This window comes from Panthera uncia, chromosome D4 (genome assembly GCF_023721935.1).
Source record: "Panthera uncia isolate 11264 chromosome D4, Puncia_PCG_1.0, whole genome shotgun sequence".
NCBI lineage: Eukaryota > Metazoa > Chordata > Mammalia > Carnivora > Felidae > Panthera > Panthera uncia.
Genome location: NC_064807.1, coordinates 55,224,577 through 55,245,536, shown reverse-complemented (window position 1 = coordinate 55,245,536; position 20,960 = coordinate 55,224,577). Strand labels below are relative to the sequence as shown.

Here is a 20,960-nt window from a genome sequence, read left to right as displayed (position 1 = left end):
GTAACAGCTCCATTCTCCACTAGATGGTGCTGCTAGCTTACTGGGATGGATTGTTGTGGTGCTTGTAGGTGCGTATGCACATGCACGGGAGTGGTGAAAATGGCAGCACCCAGCTACCCAGTCTCTAGTTTCAGAACTCTGTTCGCCCTGATCAGCAATCGCGCCCCTGTGCTTTATCTTCAGCTTTTGTCCACTCCCCTCTTTTACACTACCCATGACCAAACCCCAGGTAGTACCTCTCTCCTGAGTTTTGTCTCAGATAAGGCTGTTTCCCTGGCCCCTTACTTCTGAGGGACTATGGCTTTGTCCCGTTCAGCCCCTCTGTGGAGGGTCTCACCAAGCAATGGCCAAATGCTGGCCACACCCAGGAAAGTTTGCAGGACTGTGCTACTGCCGAAGCCCAGAGATTGCGGCCAGGTGCCAGCCCGCCCCAGATAAAGTTTGTGAGATAGTGTAGCAGCAGCTTTTCAGGGATTATGGAAAATCACAACACACATCTGGCACCAGGCTTCACCCTTAGCGACCTTGTTCCAGCATCAGCAAATGCAGCCGTTCTCTGGGGTCTGCTGGTCCCAGGTTGTCTCACAACCTCTACCCAATGTCCTTCCAGCAGTGGAACAGCTTCTCCCCATGTGGCCTGAGAACCTCTCTGACCCCACTCTGCTCTTGGGGATTCACACTTCCCACCAGAGCACCTCCAGGTATCGAGCTGTGGAGTTGCAGACTCTCTGAGCTCCCTCTATTCATAGTCTTAATGGAATTTAAACCCTCTCCTTTCTCCTTTCTCCCTTTTTAGTTTAGTCCCTGTGGCTATTTCCAACTTTCCACTTTCTCTCCAGCTGCTTTCGGGGAGGGGTGCTTTCGCCATATTCTCCCCACCGTCTCTGTCCTCTCTCTGCACGCAAAAGCACATCCCTGCCCTCCACAGCTTCTCTCTCCCCAAGTTCACCTCTCCGCGCCTTGTACCTGCTGAATTCTGTGGTTCAGGTTGTGCAGACTGTTGTGTTAATCCTCAGGTCAGTTTTCTAGGTGTGCAGGATGGTTTAGTGTTGGTCTGGCTGTTATTTCATGGACGTGAGACACACAAAAAACTTCCATGCTGTTCCACCATCTTGGCCCCCTCCCCTCTTATACATATATTTTCATTTTATTTTTTTAACTTTTTAATTTTAATTTTAATTTTTTAATTTACATCCAAGTTAGTTAGCATGTAGTACAATAATGATTTCAGGAGTAGAATCCAGGGATTCATCCCCTATGTTTTACATATATTTTTAAATGAACAGCATATTATTGTTATTTCTGTTCAGTCACTTATCTTTAATGAGATATAAATAACAGAAAAATATATGTTTACCTGTATTTTTCCATTTGTAGTTCTCCTCATTCCTTTTTATAATTCTTATTTCCATCTGGTATCCATTTTCCTTATGCCTGATTTCTTTTAACATTTCTTATAGGGTGTGGTTCCTGATGATGAGTTCTTTCAGTTTTTGTATACAAGTCTAAAATATTTATTTCACATTTTTAAAAATCATAACTTTGTTGAGATATAATGCATATATCATACCCATTTAAAGTTTACAATTTAGTGGGTTTTAGTATATTTGCAGAGTTGTGCAACCATCACCATAATCAATTTCAGAATTTTTTCATTACTCTAATAAGAAACCCTATAACCATTAGCATTTCCCATCCTCACCTCCTGTTTCCCCTCACTGTCCATGGGCCTAGGAAAGTAACATAATATCTATCTATATTTGCCTTTTCTGGACACTTCATATAAATTGAATAATATATTGTCAAATGTATTGTAATAATACAATTGTGGTCTTTGGCGACTGGCTCCTTCACTTAGCATAATGTTTCCACACTTCACCCATGTTGTAGCATATATCAGTACTTTATTTGCTAAATAATATTTCATCTTATGGATATGGCATATTTTATTTATCTGTTCAATTGATGCACCCCTGTGTTGTTTCAATTTCTTTAGCTATTATGAATTCCAGTTCAATAATTTAACTTTTTCACTACCCTACACCCTTATCACTTTTCTTAGTCATCCTAGGGTCCATGGCCTAGCACTAATATGGTCTTTTTTTAAGCCCCTTGCTTCTCTTTTCTGTCCATAATTCTTGCCTGGTAAAAATCATATTCTGGCCAAACTAAATAATCTCTAGTTCACACAGCTGCTGAATCTTGGAGGAGAAAACCATTTAACAATGCTGACTGGATTCATATTACATTTATTACCATAATTCTTCCAAGTCAGCCATTTCCCATTCTCACTTTCTTTACATCTATACCACTTTCCGCCCCTAACACTCAGGTGAAGAACAACTATAATTTCATATAGAAAATAAGTATATTTAGAAAAGAAATTTTCTCATTTTCTCATTACAAATTCTACCAAAATTCTTCCTTCTGTATTCACATAATATTCCTTATTCTCTACACTAAACTGCATCAAGTAGTCCCTCCATCTTTCCATCAATTTCTTCCTATCTAGATAATTCTCAACACACAAATATGTAATAGTACTATCAAATTTATCCCTTCCTCCCTCCTTCTCTCCCACTCTCCCTCCTTCCCTCCTTCCCCCCCCCCCCCCACACACACACACAAACTTCCATTTATCCTATACCCTTTCTAGTTACCAAACAATTCTTCTGCAATTCTTTTGTTTTTCCTTTACAGCAAAATTTGTTTAAAATTTGTACTCATTTGCCCTACTTTTTCACTTGTTTGCTGAACCTCCTCTAACCCGGCTTTTTTTCCCCATGGCCCTACAAGAATGGACCTTGTCAGAGTCACAAATGAGTCATATCTTACCAAAATCAATGATCACTTTCTGTTTTATTCTTACTAGGCCTTTCAATAGCATTTGACACAGCTGACTATTCCCCTTACTTTGAAATACTTTCTTCCTAAAGCTTCTGGAAGCCTACACCCTCTTTTTTACTTCAAACTCACCATCCATTCCTTCTGATTTCCTTTTCTGGCTCTTCCTCCTCTACCTGACCTCAAATTGTTTGGCCTGCTTAATTTTATTTTCTTCTCTAGTTGTACCTTCTCCAAGATTTTATCTGGCCACACAGTTCCAATTATGTCTAGCTACTGACTTTTAAGTTTATATTTCTAGGTGAGACCTCCATCCCCCAAAATCCATATATCCCAAGCCTTTATTTTATCATTAAATAGCACCACCCACCCAATTCCTCAGGCCAATAATAACCTAGAGATATTCCTTAATTCTTTCTTTTACCTTAACACACAACATTCAATCCACCAATAGAAGAGTTTCCAAAATACATCCTACATTTCACAACTTCTTACCAAATCTACTGCTAAAAATCCCATCTAAACTCCAACCATGTCTAGTTTGAGCTAGTTACAGCATCCTAATGGTCTCTTGTCTATTCTTGCTCCCCTAAAGTCTTTCCAGCAAAAAGCAACTAAAGTGATTTCTAAAGAGCAAAACTGATAATAACTCCCCTAATGTCCTTTATAGCTAATTTTCTCCTCATGCATTGCATTTAGTTGTCTTGTCTCTTACTGTTGGAAGAGTACAGGCCAGTTATTTTGTAGGATATCCCTCCATTTGTCCAATGTTTCTTCATGATTAGATTAAAGTTTTGCTTTTTGACCATTATACAACAGAAGTGATACTGTGTTCTTCTCAATGCATTAAAGCAGGAGGCATGTGATTTGATTTGTCCCAATATTGACGATGTTTGATTTGGCTAAGGTGGTTCCTTAACTTGTGGAAAGACACAATGAATCTATGAAAATACTCCTTCCTTCCTCAAACTTTCACACACTAGCTGGAGCAATTATAGACTTTCTAACATCATCATTCCTTCTATATTTGTAAGTTGGCATTCTTCTATAAGGAACTTTCCTTTCTCTCATATTTATTTATATCAGTATAAACTAATTCTTATTTCATTCCATTCAATATGTTATAATTCATTATTATCAGTCTTTATTATGATGCTCAAATTGTCCAATACTTGGTCAGTGGCAGCGACTTTAAGGTGGCTGCTGTGCCTTTTTGATGTCTTCATGATTCTTTGAGCATTCTATACTTTATGGCATATGAAGATGTTCAAAGCTAATCTTATAACTTTCGTACCTTTGCCTCACATTTAGAGAATACAGAGGTTTGTTTTTGCACACAGTTAATATATTAGCATCAATAACTCTTTTTTCAAGGATTTTTCTAACCTTTGTTATTGTGGGACTAGAGTGGCCCTTATCTAGGTCTAGAGTGGTCCTGTCCTACAGTATGGCCTTTCTGGAGGGCCAATTGAGTGTCCATGATGTCCAGTGACTTCCCCACTGGACTCCTATGTCTAATAGAACTGTGGGGCCTCCAGAAATTCAGTTCAGCTCACACTTCTCTAGCAGCTGTCCTTAACTAGATCTTACAGAATCTCATTCTATACGTGTGCAGATTATCATTCAGCCAGAGACTTAAAGGACACACTATCCACATTTCCAGTGCTCCTTTTCTGCACAGGTGCAGAAAAACTCAAAAGCCAAAAGGACTTGTCTCTACTTCCAGAGCACAGCAATATAATGGTGCTCTGTTTGGGCCTCGTTCCTGCACTATAGTCCACAAGGTGCCCCCAGGCAAAGCTGGGGCAATTGTGCAGCTTTCCTCATGTTTCTTCTGTCTAAAAGGCCAAAGTCCACTGTGCCTACTGTCCAAACAATTTGTGCATGTATTTTGTCTAATTTTGTATTTCTTTACAACCAGAGGGATAATGAAGTTCAGTTACTCCATTATTATCTGAAGTGGATTCAACAACTACTCTTCATAGGAATTGTATATAAAATAGAACCCTTAACATGATTACACACTCACTTACATACCCAACAGACACACACATACAATTTTTTTTATTTTAGTTTTTGTTTAAAATCCAGTTAGTTAAAATACAGTGTAGTATTTTGTTTCAGGAGTACAGTTTAGTGATTCAACACTTATATACAACACCTGGTGTTCATCACAACAAGTGCATTCCTTAAGCCCCATCACATATTTAACCATCCCTCTACCCACTTCCCCTCTGGTAACCATCAGTTTGATCTCTATAGTTAAGAGTCTATTTCTTGGTTTGCCTCTCTCCTTTGTTTTTTCCCCTTTGCTTGTTTGTTTTTTCTTAAATCCCACAAATGAGTGAAATCCTATGGTATTTGTCTTTCTCTGACTTGCTTATTTCATTTAGCATAATATTGTCTAGCTCCATGCATGTCGTTACAAATGACAAGATTTCATTCTTTTTATGGCTGAGTAATATTCCATTGTGCGTGTGTGTGTGTGTGTGTGTGTACATACACACACACACACACATATATATACACACACACACATATACACACCACATCTTCTTTAATAATTTTTAAAAATCTCACTGCAATAATCATCAATATCTACATTTTCACTGAAGTCAGGAGCAGGTCAATTCTGTGCTAGCCAATAAAATTAGACAAGGAAAAAAGAGAAATAAAAATTAGAATGAAAGATATAAAAATTATTGTGTTCTGATGATGGAAACCAAAGAAAATAAACTAAAAATTTTAATCCTTTTTATGAAGTTAGTAAATAGAATTGAACAGTACTTATTTACAATAGCAAAAATAAAATAAAAACAGGAATGAATCCTAATTAAAATAGAGCAGGAACCATAGAAAGAAAACTTTACAACTCTGCTGAGACTCTCACTTATAGTCAAGATAGAGTAACAGGGCCACATTTACCCTACTATCTACAGCAACAACAGAACTAAACAAAATATACAATAGCTCTTAAGACATTAGACACCAAGCAACAAATGCTAGTGATCACTGAGAGATGAGAAAACAATGAGGTGAGCCCTGCAATGGTGTAAGCTTATGGCCTGGACAAAGTTCTCAGTTTGTGGTATAGTAAGAAGGAGCTCAGGTAGAACTAGACAGTCTATGAGTTGAGAAGATGGAGCTGGGAGTCAGAGATGGCCAAGGCATAGTATCTAAGAAGAAAGGGATGGACAGAGAACTCCTGAGATCTGAAGAGGGTCTCCTTCAAGTGTTCAGCAGAGGACTAGTCAGTACATGTATATAAGAAAAGTACCTGAGATAAGATTTTTTTAAAAACATGAAAAGACAGAAAGGCATAATAGTCAGAGATCACACAGAGGTAGATAGAGTATGTATTCCAACAGATAAAGTAGAAAACTTCAAAATAAATGGGACATTGGATAGAGTATAAACAAAGGCCTTGTCTCGGTAGTAAGTAAAAATTAATCCTGGACTGAGTGTTGGTAGGATCTGCCTAATAAGGTTTATAAGGAATACCTGAAAGGATCAAACTGTTTCCAAGTAACTTAACTGAATTATAAAACAAAGCTCAACAATATTTATAGAAAAATGTGGAGACGAGGAAATTCCAAATCCTCACTCTCCCATGGAAACATCAAAAAACAAACAGAAACTGACAACTGTAATAACTTTATAGGAGCTCTGGAAAATAGTCAAATGTCTATAGCAAACAAGAAAATGTACAATTAAAAAAATCACATTCAGGGCGCCTGGCTGGTTCAGTCGGTTGAGCCTCCAACTTCGGCTCAGGTCATGATCTCACAGTCTGTGAGTTTGAGCCCCGCGTCGGGCTCTGTGCTGACAGCTCAGAGCCTGGAGCCTGCTTCATATTCTGTGTCTCCCTCTCTCTCTGCCCCTCCCCCGTTCATGCTTAGTCTCTCTCTGTCTCAAAAATAAATAAACATTAAAAAAATCGCATTCAAAACTGTAGAAATTTTATGATGTTTTTACTTGCCTTTGCCACACCCCTTCCCCAGTGGGGTAAGGTTTTGATCTAGAGGGAGTGGCAACCCAACCACCAATTCCCTTCCTCAAACCAAAGGAAGCAGAGCAGACTTTATGTGAACATTTGAACCTATCTGGGAGCTGTCTGAAGGGCTGATCTACCTCCCCTAATTTGGAGTTCATGCAGAGAGAAGAAGTAGATGCTATTCATGAACGCTGCAAGGGGACTACAAACCCCATGGACAAAAGATTATGAGTAGAGACATAAAATAGACCATAAAAGGCCCCAAAGATAAGCTGGAGTGAGATTCTTTGAAAGACTGAGACATTTAGAAGCAGCCATGTGTACAAGGGAATTGAAAAAGCCATGATCAGACCCAGTCAAGACAGGCTTCAGAAAAGACCTGTAAAAACCTTACATTTTTACCTTGAGCTTATCCCTAGGCTCAGAGCATGTCCAGCTAATTAGAAAAGGACTACTCCAGGATAAAGCAAGTCTGCAAAGACTAAGAGAGGTAGCTGTTTTCACAAATGCCTGATTTTCAAAAACAACAACAACAAAAAAAAAAAAGAAAGAAAGAAAGAAAGAAAAGAGAAAACTACAAGGAATACAAAGAAACAGGAGAGTATGGCCCATTTGAAGAAAGAAAATAACATGGTAGAAAGTGTCCCTAAATAAGCACAGGCATTAGACTAACTAGACAAAGATTTTAAAACAACTATCTTTGGGTTGCCTGGGTTGTTGAGCATCTGACTCTTGGTTTTGGCTCAGGTCATGATCTCACAGTTCATGGGATCAAGCCCTGCACTGGGCTCTGCACTGACAGCCTGGAGCCTGCTTGGGATTCTCTCTCTCTCCCACCTCTCTCTCTGCTCCTTTTCTGCTTGTGCACACATGCACATGCTCTCAAAATAAATGTTAAAAAAACTATCTTTAAATTTTCATTAGCATACAATGAAATATTGGTTTCAGGAGAATTCAGTGATTCATCACTTACATACAACACCCTGTGCTCATCACAACAAATATCCTCCTTAATACCCATCTCCCACCTACCTCCCTCTATCAAACTTCAGTTTGTTCTCTATTGTTAAGAGTCTCTTATGGTTTGTTTCCTTCTCTTCTCCCCTCCCCCTTCCCATATGTTCATTTGTTTTGTTTCTTAAATTCTACATATGATTGAAATCATATAGTATTTGTCTTTCTCTGATTGACTTATTTTGCTTAGCACAATACATTCTAGCTCCACCCATGTCATTGCAAATGGCAAGATTTCATTCTTTTTGATGGCTGAGTAACATTCCATTGTATATATATACCACATATTCTTTTTATTTTATTTATTTTTATTTTTTTAACCTTTATGTATTTTTGAGACAGAGAGAGACAGAGCATGAATGGGGGAGGGTCAGAGAGAGGGAGACACAGAATCTGAAACAGGCTCCAGGCTCTGAGCTGTCAGCACAGAGCCTGACACGGGGCTCAAACTCACGGACCACGAGATCATGACCTGAGCTGAAGTTGGACGCTTAACCGACTGAGCTACCCAGGCGCCCCAATACCACATATTCTTTATCCAGTCATCAGTCAATGGACATTTGGGCTCTTTCCATACTTTGGTTATCATTGATAATGCTGCTGTAAACATTGGGGTGCATGTACCCCTTCGAATATATATTTTTGTATCTGTTGGGTAAATACCTGATAGTACAATTGCTGGATCATAGGGTAGTTTTTTTTGTTTTTTTGAGGAACCTCCATACTGTTCTCCAGAGTGTCTGTGCCAGTTTGCATTCCCACCAGCCATACAAGAGGGTTCCCCTTTCTCCACATCCTTGCCAACACCTGTTGTTTCTTGTGTTGTTAACTTTAGCCATTCTGACAAGTATGAGGTGGTATCTCAATGTGTTTTTTATTTATATTTCTCTGATGATGAGTGATGTTGAGCATCTTTTTTTTTTTTTTTTTTTTTTTTTTTGTACAAGAGTGTTCTTAGAGGCTTTATTCACGATAGTTAGAAACTAGAAGCATCCCTGGTGATCATCAGCTGGCAAATGATAAATAAACTGGCACATTCCTACCATGGCATCCTACTCAGCAGTGAGGAGAAACAAACTACTGAAACACACAACATTTAATGGGGTTGGCAAACCATGGCCTATGGGCTGGCTACCTGTGTTTGTAAACACAGTTTTATTGGAACAACCAACCCCATTTGTTTATCTAGTGTTGGGCTGTTTTCTGGCCACATCAGCATAATTGAGTAGTTTTGGGAGACTGTATGGCCCCAAAGGCTAAAATATTTCAACTTAGAAATATTAAGGGGATGCTTGGGTGACTCAGTCAGTTAAGCATTAGACTCTTGATCTCAGTTCAGGTCCTGATCTCAAGGTTTGAGAGTTTGAGCCTTGCATCAGGCTCTGCACTGAAGGTACAGAGCCTACTTGGGATTCTGTCTCTCCCTCTCTCTTCCCCTCCCCCCCGCTTTGTGTATGTGTGTGTGTGTGCGTGCGCTCTCTTTCTCTCGTTGAACATCTTTTAATATGTCTGTTAGCCATCTGGATGTCTTCTTTGGAAAAAAGTGTCTATTCATGTTTTTTGCCAATTTCTTTTTTTTTAAAAATTTAATGCTTATTTATTTTTGAGAGAGAGCGAGCAGGAGCAGGGGAGGGGCAAAGAGAGAGATGGAGACACAGAATTCAAAGCAGGCTCCAGGCTCTGAGCTGTCAGCACAGAACCCAATGCATGTCTTGAACTCACAAGCTGTGAGATCATGCATGACCTGAGCCAAAGTTGGACACTTAACCAACTGAGCCACACAGGTACGCCTGCCCATTTCTTAACTGGTCTGTTTGATTTTTGGGTGTTGAGTTTGATAGGTTCTTTATAGATTTTGGATACTAACCCTTTATCAGATATGTTGTTTGCAAATACCTACTCCTATTCCACAGGCTGCCTTTTAGTTTTGTTGATTGTTTCCTTTGTTGTGCAGAAACTTTTGTCTTGATGAAGTCCCAATAGTTCATGTTTGCTTTTGTTTCCCTTGCCTTCAGCGAGGTAAGAAGTTGCTCAAGCCAAGGTCAAAGAGGTTCTCCCTGTGTTCTCCTCTAGATTTTGATAGTTTCTTGTCTCACATTTAGGTCTTTCATCCATTTTGAATTTATTTTTGTGTATAGTGTAAGAAAGTGGTCTGGTAAAACAACTATCTTATATATGCTCAAAGAACTAAAGGAAAACACAGATGAAGAACTAAAGGAAATCAGAAATGAGCAAATGAGAATATCAACAAAGAGATAGAAATCACTTTTTAAAATTTTTTTGATGATTATTTACTTTTGAGAGAGACAGAACATGAGCATGGGAGGGAGAGAGAGAGATGGAGACAAAGAATTCAAACCAGGCTCCAGACTCTAAGCTGTCAGCACAGAGCCTGACACGGGGCTCAAACTCATGAACCATGAGATCATGACCTTACCCGAAGTTGGATGCTTAACTGACTAAGCCACCTAGGTGCCCCAAGATAGAAATTATTAAAAAAAAAAAGAAAAGAAAATCTGAACCTGAAAAATACAGTAAGTAAATGGAAAGGTTCACTAGAGGAATTTAATGGCAGATTTGGGCAGGCAGAAGAAAAAATCAGCAGACATAAAGATAGTACATTTGAAATTATCAAGTCTGAGGAGCAGAATGGAAAAATAATGCCTCCCCCCTAAGTTCAGTTCAAAGTTCAGGCAAAAATGTCTACTCTCACCACTTCTATTCAACATCATAGTAAATTTTCTAATCAGTGCAATAAGGTAAAAAAGAGAAATAAATGGCATCCAAATTGGAAAAGAAGATATAAATTTGTCAGACAACATTATCATCATTCTGGAAAATACTAAAGAATTTACTGAAAAAAACTATTACAACTAATATGTGAATTTAACAAGATTGCAGGATATAACAAAGATATCCAAACAAACTCTATTTCTACATACTAACAATAAAAATTAGAAATTAAAATTAAAAAGCAACATCACTTATAATAGCATCATAAAATGTGAAATAGGGATAAATGCACAAAATATGTGCAAGACTTGTACGAAATAGTATAAAACACTTTTGAGAGAAATTAAAGCTACCCTAAATAAATGGAAAGATGTACCATATCCATGGATCAGAAGACTTAATATTGTTAACATGTCAATTCACTCACAGGAATTTTTCCTACATGTGTACATAGATTTATAAATATATATGAGGTTTGTGTCAACATTATTCAGAACAAAAGACTGTGAATAACTATATATCCATTAATACAGAATTGAAGATGAGTTGTGTTATAGTCATATCAAGGAAGACATTCATTAACATAATGGTATTATAAGATTATGTATATCATTAAATGAAATAAAAGGGCACCTTTTGGGATGAGGACTGGGTGTTGTATGGAAACCAATTTGACAATAAATTTCATATATTGAAAAAAAATAAATGAAATAAAAGGGGAAACTGTTCATACTACACTTCCATTTGTGAAGAAAAACATAATTCATTTGTTTTTGGCTATGTTAGACTAGTTTGGAAAGATACACAGAAATCTGATAGGAATAACTGGCTTGAGAAGGAAAACTGGGGAATGAGAGACAAGTGTGAGCAAAGGCATATTTACTATATACCTTATTCTGTCCACTGAATATTGTACTATGTATATATATATATATATATATATATATATATATATATATATATACCTACTTTTTAAAATACAATTTCAGTGATTAAAGTCACTTACATGCACCGGTCCTCCAGCAAGAGACCTCATCCCTGCTACTCTAATCTTTCACCACAGGTCCTCTCCCATCCACCCATCTACACCTCTGCTAGAGATAGACTGCATTTCTTACCGCCAAATGCACTCCATAGCCCATTGCTCTGTTCTGCATTTGTTTGTAAGTTTCTCTCCCATCTGCAACATGCTCCTTCCCCCACAGCCTGCACTTTTAGACCCAACTCCTATGTCACTTTACCCAGGAGCCCTCTCTGACCACCCTGATCATCACTATGGTTTCTCTCCTCTGAAATGGGATGTTTATAACCTAGGCTTTGCAAATGAGTGTATAGTTCTGATTGTTCTAGATTATTGGCTCCTGTTTTTGTGAATTAGTCTTATCTTGGAAACCAGACAGTTAAGTGTCTGGAGAGCAAGAAGGCAACAATGACTCAAATGTCTTTGTACCTTTGACACTGCCCATCTTAGGGATGAACACAAACTAAAGGCTCACCATGCCAGCAGGGTGGAGGACTGGATGTTGGAGGAGGGACCAAAATAGCTTCTTCAGAGATTTTGAGCACAGGGGTTTTTTGGCTGTGAGACTGCTGTTACCAGGGTAAGATTCTGAAGGAAATTCAGAAATTCAGTTGTTGGGGAAATATGCCAATAACCACAGAGGTCAAGCAGGTAGCATAAATGTATAAATAAATGGGAAGAGAATAGAAGTGTTGGGCCCTGGGAATGAATTAGAAAACTACCGGCCTAATAAAGGTTTCAAACTTCAGGTTATAGAAAATAATAACAAACAAAAACAAGCTTCCTTCAGGCAAACAACATATATCCAGAGTAGATGAATAGATTTAATCATGATCAGCAACTAGTTTATAACCTTAAGTCAGAAGTAGCCACTAACTAACCCCTCTCTGCAGGTAGTCATATCCATGAGGAGACAGAATTCTAAAAACAGCTCTAGAAAACCAACTTTTAAGGAGCTCAATAAGTGAATCTCATTAGTATATCTCCACGGAAGGCAGTGTTTATCTCTTCCCACCTATCTGTAAGCTTGAGGCCACACAGACTCGGAAGCATTCCTTCCTGCCTCCTACAATCTCATTGAAAGATGTCACCTTGCCCTTTTCCTCCTATAAGCCATGGTCCCCTTCATATACTTCTGATTCCCCATCACCCAATGCCTGTTAATATCAAAGTTCTCCATTCCCAAGCCATAACCAGACTCTGCCCTCCCTAAGCTCATGTGTGCTTTTCAGCTATATTTCCAGTACAGAGACGGGAGTTAGTGGAGATTCCTCTGTCCCAGCCACTCTTCCTCAAAAGGTGCACTATATCCCTAAACACTCAGAAATTCAGTTGTGGGACAGGTGACCAGATAGTTGTAAACAACAGAGTCAAGACATCAGGCTGGTGTAGGGTGTGCAGACTGAGGACAAAGTGGAGGCATAGACACTATCTATGAGAAGACACTTTTAGTCCCAGGCTCTGTAACCATTACAGACAACCGGACTTCCTCATCTACAGACTAAATCACCATATACACTTCCCTAAGTCTTTGACACTGCATGTGCCTTGTGAAACAGAAGGTCTTTGTGATGCAGTCTGGTGGCCTAGTTCCATCATCTATGAGGTGGAGATGACAAGGCATAGCATTAGGAGTCATCAGGCACCAGGACTCTGAATGCCTAGATATAGGGATGGTTGGTCTCCTCATGCTAATGAGGTTTAGACCATGTTGAGAAGTACTTTTGTTCTGTGGGATTTCGAGTATACCTTATATGTCTATGTCTTCATCTTCATCATTCTCCTAATTATCTGGCAAGTAAAAAGGAGTTACCATGGATTAAGGCTGGAACCTCAAAGGAGCTGCTGCCCGGTAGGGAAACGTTATGACCATGATTAAACTAATAAGCCTCAGATAAGCTTTTAAGATCTCAGAGTCTCTCCTTTTACCACCACCACCCCCAACTTTCATACCATGCATTCAGTAACTCTCATTTGGTACTTCTCAGAGACTAAAAATAATTCATTACCAGACCATCCTCCAGTGTAGTCTAGTTGAAATTAAACACCTCTCAATGTGGCTTGGGTTGAGACCTAGATGAAATGGATTCTAAATCCCTGGATCTCAGACTACCTCCCAAAAAGTGGGATTTTTCTGGTTGGTAGTCTGTATAGGCATTTTTTAACACAAATCTGTTGGCTATTATACCTACACACTCTTTAATCTGTCCCACTCTTTCTCTTGCTTCATCATAAACCTCATGCATAACTTGGGAAATAAATGAGAGGTATTGAGTATGGAAAATCCTCTAAATAAATAAGAAGCAAGCAGAGAAGAGAAATGTTGAGGTGAAATGAGTATGGAAAGGGAAGTTAGAAAAGTCAATAAAATATAGACATATATAGAAAGGGATTGGGAAATGTATATTAGCTTTGTCTTATTTTGTTTTTTAAAAAATTTTAATGTTTATTTTATTTTTGAAAGAGAGACACAGAGCATGAGTGGGGAAGGGGTAGAGAGAGAGGGAAACACAGAAATCTGAAGTAGGTTTTAGGCTGAGATGTCAGCACAGAGCCCAATGCAGGGCTCGAACCCACATACTGTAAGATCATGACCTGAGCTATAGTTGGATGCTTAACTGACTGAGTCACCCAGGTGCCCCAGCTTTGTCTTATTTTAAAGATGACCCAAAAAAAAGTGTCCCATCTTCATACTCTTAACATTTTGTCTTTAAGCGTCACCGAAGAGTCAGGATAAGAGATGCAGCATTTAGAGGTAAGGTTCCAACTCTGTTCTGACTCCCCTCACCATGGGCAAAATTCCCTTGATGTGTGTCTCTCTATGACTCTTGGTGCCAGGAGCCAGGTTCTCTAACCACTGAAGGGTCCATTTGCCCCAGCTGATGAATTCTTCCAGATTTTCTTGGGATATCAGAGGCTGGGAATGTTCCAAAATTCACCTTACCCCAGCTCCTGGGAAGGATGAATGAGGAATTAGAACAGAAGCCCTTTCCTGTGTCATTTACTAGTTTTACAATCCTATGGAAGTCACTTCATCGATAACTCTGTGATCCATGAAATGGGCATCTGATGATCTTGCCTCACTCACAGTGTGGTTTTGATGATCAAATGAGATTAGGTCCAGGACAGCATGATACAACTGGTTAAGTTGTACACAGACATGCCTGAGAGCATTTACTGTTGGGGTTTCGAATCTCCTCTTACTCAAAGGCCTTCAGCTTCCTATAGGAGTCCCTTCAACTTCCCATAGGATGCCCCTGTATCCTCTCATTCCTTGTAACACTGTCTCCTGGTTTCTCAGCTAGGAGACTTTCCCGGGAAGAAGCTGAGAAGCCATGGGAGCTGCTCTCTGTCATGAAAAGGTGACCACTTGCTCTTTGCAGTCTCCAAACTCCAGCCTGGCCCGTCATCATTTCTGTGCTTGGCCTGGGGCAGGGATGAGGAGAGGGATAATGGCTGGGTGGGAGTAAGACACAAGTGGACACTGAGCACAGTTGAGAGGGTTGCCAGGGCAGAGGGGGACCAGGTGTCTCAGGAGAGAGGAGTCTCCCAGTTCTGCTATGGGCTCAGTTCACAGTGGTCCTGGAACTCAGGATTTCACTAGTATGTAATTCATTAAAGACTCTACATGAGTTTGCACTCAGCCACAAGACAAGTTATCCAGTCAAGAGAATAGACAAATATGTGCATAACTAAATTCCATTGTCATATTCCCTTTACAGTTACAATCATTCAAGGGCAGACCTGTGGAACCTGTTGACATTACCTCCATGGTTTTGTCTTAGGGGAGGCCAGTTCCTGGGACAGCCCTCAGGAAAGAGCCTGTCATCTTATCCTCTTCTTAAAGTCTCTAGAGAATGGGACTGGCTCTGAAGGGATGCTATGAACAGGAGCTGGGACACTCCATGGTCTCTGAATTCAGAGTTCCCACAAAGACCTCATTTTTCACAGTTTAGAAATACTGCATATAGGCTGTGGCCTTCTTAACCCCAAAGGAGACTGACTCCAGATTCTCCTGGTCATGTTCTTCATGCTGCCACATCAGCTAAACATTGGTTCCCCTGCTCCCACCCTACACCGTGGTTCCCTTCTCCTAGTTCAGCTTCTCAACACAGGTAAACAGAGAACTCACCCCACCTCCCAGTCTGTCATGGCCCTGTGCTCCCATGGGCTGTCTGAGACCTTGCCCAACAAGGTCCAGGCCCTCAGCCCAGCCCAACATAACTTGCCAATGGCATTTTCCTTGGAGGAAGAGGAGATGGGTAAATACCCTGGGAGTACAAGTCCCAACGCTTCCAGGACTAGGGGAGGGCAATCTCCAAGCCACACACATTCAAAGAGGCAGGTGTCAACCCATCAGTAATGGTTGCCATCTTCCCTTCCCAGCCAGGGCTGGCTTCCTCAGGAGGGAAGTGTGCGACGGCTCCTGTGTGCAGATACCTGCTGCCAAATCTGCAATTCTATGGCTCTGGAGATTCAGCAGTTGCTGGCGGGTGAGAACACCCTGATCTGTCCCCCTTCATCAGAGCCATTGCAGGGGTCCTCTTGCCTAGAGATTTTGTCCATGTCTAATGTGTCTTTAGAACAGAATCTGGACCAATGTTCCCTACACTCCAAAGCACTTGTATATCCATCTGTAACACCCCCAGTGTTGCAATCAATAGATCAGAAATGCTTAACACAGTCAGCTGCCCAGTCGACTGGTACAGCCAGGGTGCACAATTACTGGGCTGAACACCACCAGCTGGGGCAAGGATTTCAAATAACTGGGGTGCCCAGGGGCCAAGAGACTATGTCTTGCTCAAGACTTGAGGAGGCTAGGTTAACAGTGAACCAGCAGGAGATGATGCAGAGCACCCCCAACCATGTCTATGGGAACAAAGGGCAACAGCCCTTGAATTCCCAGGTCACTCTGCACACCCTAAACCACGAATTCACTACCCAGACACACCCTATGGCCTTACATATGGTTACTGTCCTCCCTGCCAACCTGCCATTCCTCAGTCCTGAAGTCCTGAGGCTTCTTGAGGTACATGTGAAAAAATGGATGCATTTCCAGAGATGGGGGCTTCCCAGGCGTGTGGAGGAGTCCCTAAGGCAGCTTATGCCAAACCCGCCATTCTTTTGCCAACGTGTAAATGACCAACCAGTTTCTTTCATCCCAAATGATACTTCTAAGTTCTCTGTTGAAAAACTGGGGACCTATTCCCACCAGAACTGGGGTCCATTTATGGGCAGCCAGCCTACCCAGGCCTTCTGGGTTTCTGAATGGTCCACTATGGACCCAGAACAAAGACACCACCACCAGCAAATCCCAAACCATATGGCTCTGGCCTTGCTGTCTCCAGCCCTTAAAGAATCACGTCGCCTCTATCCACATCCTGGGCACCAGGCTCATGACTCAGTGGCCCATCTGCAGCAGAAATACAGCCAGCTATTCTGTGGCCACCCTTCTCTGCACAGTGAGTCCCTGGTCAACACATTAATAGATTCTCAAAACTGCTCCACAAATGGGAGCATATCCCAGCACCCCCTGAAGGATGCTCTTCTCTTCAAGGAACTCTCTGTCCTCCCCCTGCTGCCTAAAACTGTACCCCAATCAGTCCCACCCTCTTCCCCATCTTCCCCAAATTGGGTCACTCCATCTGATTACCAACAAGCTCAGATCAGTGTTCCATTATTGACGCTGGCTGAGTGTGATGCCTTGGAGTGGCACCTGCTGCAGAAGCAGCTCCAGCTTCAGTGGGGCTTGCCAGCGGTTTTCCAGAGACCTCAGCACAGCCAGAGCCCCATACAGTATAGGCCCTGTGGCAAAGCCCAGTCTCCAGAGACAGTGAAAACTTTTTGGCCAGTGAAGCCCATCACAGTCCTCACTAGGAAACTACTCTTCTTTCCGGAACATGCCCGAAGGCTGCTGGAATTCCATCTCCAGAGGCAGTTGATTCACCATCGTTGGGGCCTGCCCCAAAAGATCCAGGAGTCCATCCAGTTGCTCCTGTCCCCCACTGATCAGTCAACTCTGTCCTGGAGTAGCACAGCCCTAGCCAACATGAGTGCTCCCCAACCTACAGCCCTAGAAACCACTGGGGCCGGTGACCCATTCTCACCCTTCACAGACCCAGTGTCAGTCCCCATGCCACACTTTTTTGACCAGACCAAGGCAATATTACAGAGCCACATCAACTCCAAATGTGGGCAGATCCACCAGGGCAAGGTCCCTGCTTGTGTATACAGCTCTTGGCAGTACATAATTCCTGGGGACCTGCAAGTGGCTCCCTTAACCTGCATCCCAGAAAGCAAGCCCTTGGAGCTGCAGGCAGCAACTGACCCTGCCCCACAAGAGAAAGCTATACCCTGGATGCCAATGGCCCTTGACCAACGGCAACAAGCCTCACGAGATGCTGTCACTGAACACCCTAAGCTGCCCGAAGCCCTGTCTGAGGGAGCCATTGAGAAACTGGAGACGACTTTGCGGCACAAGTATCTGGCCTTCTTGTCAGGGCTGCCTGCTCTTTATTATGTGGCTCTTTCTAGGGCCATGGGACCAGCAATCACTACCCAAGATGTGATCACAGGAATGGTGCCTGGACCTGGAAAATTCCCAACTGAACCTCTGATTCAGATGATCTCATCTGAAGAGAAATGTCTGAGTCTTGGGCCATGCTTTCAAGATGCCAACAACACTTGTGCAAACATTGCAGATGAGTTCCAGGCTGAAGGGCAGGTAGAAGAAGATGCCAACAACACCTGTGCAAACACTGCAGATGAGTTCCAGGCTGAAAAGCAGGTAGAAGGAATGATTGAGACAGTGCATCTAGAAAGCCAGATAGAGACTTCTGGGCCCTACACACTCAAGAAACCCATCTTGGCCAAATTAAATTTCCATCTAAGAAAGAAGATCCTAGAGATACAACTGGGAATTCCCATAAAGGCAAGGAAGTCCAGAGAACAAACTATAGCAATCCCAGAGAACACATCCACACAGGAGTCTCCAGGGAATCTGAACAACCAAGGGAAAACATTGCTCCAGGATCTCCCCACCCCACCAGATGTTCCTCATGCCCCAGATCCAGAATGGCTCCACCTTAAAGAACAGCTGGCCATTGAGTTAAAGGCAGTGCAGCAGAACCAGAAGCAACCTAGTTCCAGAGCAGTACCCCATGATTCTGCCCACTGGGCCTCTAAGATCTCACAACCCAGTGGCGACATGACAGAGGCCCAGGTACTTTGTGTTCAGCTTGAGGCCAGTGTGAACAGCCCCAGCCTGGAGGAACCCTGGAGCCCTGAGCCCCAAAGCCCCAGCAAGAGCAAAGACTCAGCCCAAGTTCCCATGCTGGCAGAAAAGAGAAAGGACCCAGGGAAACCCAAATTGGCAGGGGACCATGGAGAAGGGGATGCCGGGCTTGCACACTGCTCTACAAGAGAAATAAGCCACCCTGATGCAGCCCAGAGGCCAGAAGGGATGAACAGGACACCATGCAGTCCCTGGCAACGAAGCCATAGCTTTCATCTTGATGCTTTCTGTGAACATAGTACCCAGCACCCTCAGATTAAGCTTCCAGAGCCACCTCCAAGAATCCCTGGGGGGAAGGAATCTAAGAAGAATGACCTGCAGGACAGTCAAACCAAGCTCAGTGTCCTTCTCAAACCAGCAAGGATTTCTAAGAATGCCCAGCCTATGGTGCCCCAGGCATCAAAGGGCCAGTCTATCCTGGGCCAACCCATTCAGGGCAAGCCTTTGCAGGGCCAAACTTTGAAAGGTCAAGTTTTGCAGCGGCAAGTGATGCCAGTCCATACTAATAAGAGGCCCAGACTTACAGAATCTGGCTTGAGAAGTAAGATGAAATCCTTTCTGCACTGTTTTAACACCAAGACAAAAGGCAAAGGGCATGAGGAATCCATGTTCTCTACAGCTGCAAAGGCGGCCAATACCAGAAGAGAAAATGTAGAAAAGAGCCTGGCTCCAGCCAAAAGTCCCACAGGGCGAACCAAGACAGAGAAAACAGGAGGGGACTCCAAGGCCCAATCTTCCCCCACTGAGAAGCAGGTGTGCCTGGCCTTCTTGGATGGTCTCCATTCCCCAGACAGTAAACTCCGGCACCGCTCCCGCTCCCAGCAACTCCACTCTGCCTCAGTCCTGAGCCACCCCCGCCACTGCCCTCGGCACTGTCCTAGAGTGGCTTTTGCTACCCAACCAGGGAACTTGCCCTAGGTCTCAACTCTCACCTCAGAGGGAAATGTTGGTCTGCTCAAGAAGACCCAAAACAATCAAGACTTTGTAGGCTCCCCAACATCTGCACCCCTTGAAGAAGACTGCTGTCATTTTCATTAATGTGCAGGTGGGGCAGAATGCCACTGAAATACACTCTGTATCTATAAGCAAAGAATTGTCTGTCTCCTCCTTCTCTCCACTGTAGTGTGTTAAGGGAAGGCAGGAGTTGGGGGGGGAGGCTAAAATGTCCTTTTCATCTAGGGAAGAAGCTTTAACCCACACTTAAGCTGGGTCAACATTCCAAATAACTCCTCCCAGCCCACCCTGGACTGTGGATAAAGAGACAAGCGGTTGAGGCACCTGGGTGGCTCAGTCGGTTAAGCAACTGAATTGTTTTTGGCTCAGGTCATGATCCCAGGGTCATAGGATCCGCACTGAGTGTGGAACCTGCTTAAGATTCTCTCTCTCTCTAAAAAAAAAAAAAAAAAAAAAAAAAAAAAAAGCGGGGTTGGGGACTTGGGCAGAGAATGAAGGTAAGGTAAATAAAGAAATAAAGATCAGGCTTGGGGGTGCCCGGATGGCTCAGTTGGTTAAGCATCTGACATTGGTCAGGTCACAATCTCACAGTTCTGGGTTTGAGCCCCATGTCAGGCTCTGTGCTGAGAGAACAGTAGAGCCTGGAGCCTATTTTGGATTCTGTGTCTCCCTCTCCCTCTGCCCCTCCCCCACTCACACTCTGTTTCTCCCTGTCTCTCAAAAATAAAATAAAATAAAAAATAAAGATGAGGCTTGAATTCTATCATGGGTTCTCATGGTGTCCTTGGACCCAGAGGAGTAATGTGGACATGAGGATAGTAGTGACAAGGAGTGGCTAGGAATCCCACAGGCAGAATTCATTGATGACTTCTATATATGCCCACAGTCTTCAGTGGTGGTTTTCAGAGCAGTACCATAGTGCTCCAAACTTGAAGAGGTACTTTGTGTTTATCAAAAGCACAAGTTCCCTGTTGGTTATTAGTGATGAGTGACTGCATCAGCTGGCATTCAGATCAACATGCAAAAGGATTCCCCTTTCTCCATGTCTTTGCCAACATCTGTTGTTTCCTGAATTGTTAATTTTAGTCATTCTGACAGGTGTGAGG

General features: G+C 42.2%; 2 protein-coding genes across 2 annotated transcripts in view; one reads left to right on the top strand and one right to left on the bottom strand.

The window, feature by feature from the left end:
- The window catches only part of LOC125920949 (uncharacterized), a 132,917-nt gene that overhangs the window by 96,532 nt on the left and 15,425 nt on the right, over positions 1-20,960 (bottom strand). The window lies entirely within an intron of this gene.
- On the top strand, positions 13,228-19,993 carry SPATA31F1 (SPATA31 subfamily F member 1). The gene is made up of 4 exons (XM_049625268.1): positions 13,228-13,458; positions 14,322-14,361; positions 14,908-14,968; positions 15,993-19,993. The coding sequence occupies exons 1-4, from the start codon at positions 13,315-13,317 to the stop codon at positions 19,816-19,818; spliced, it is 4,071 nt and encodes a 1,356-aa protein (XP_049481225.1). The 5' UTR covers positions 13,228-13,314; the 3' UTR covers positions 19,819-19,993.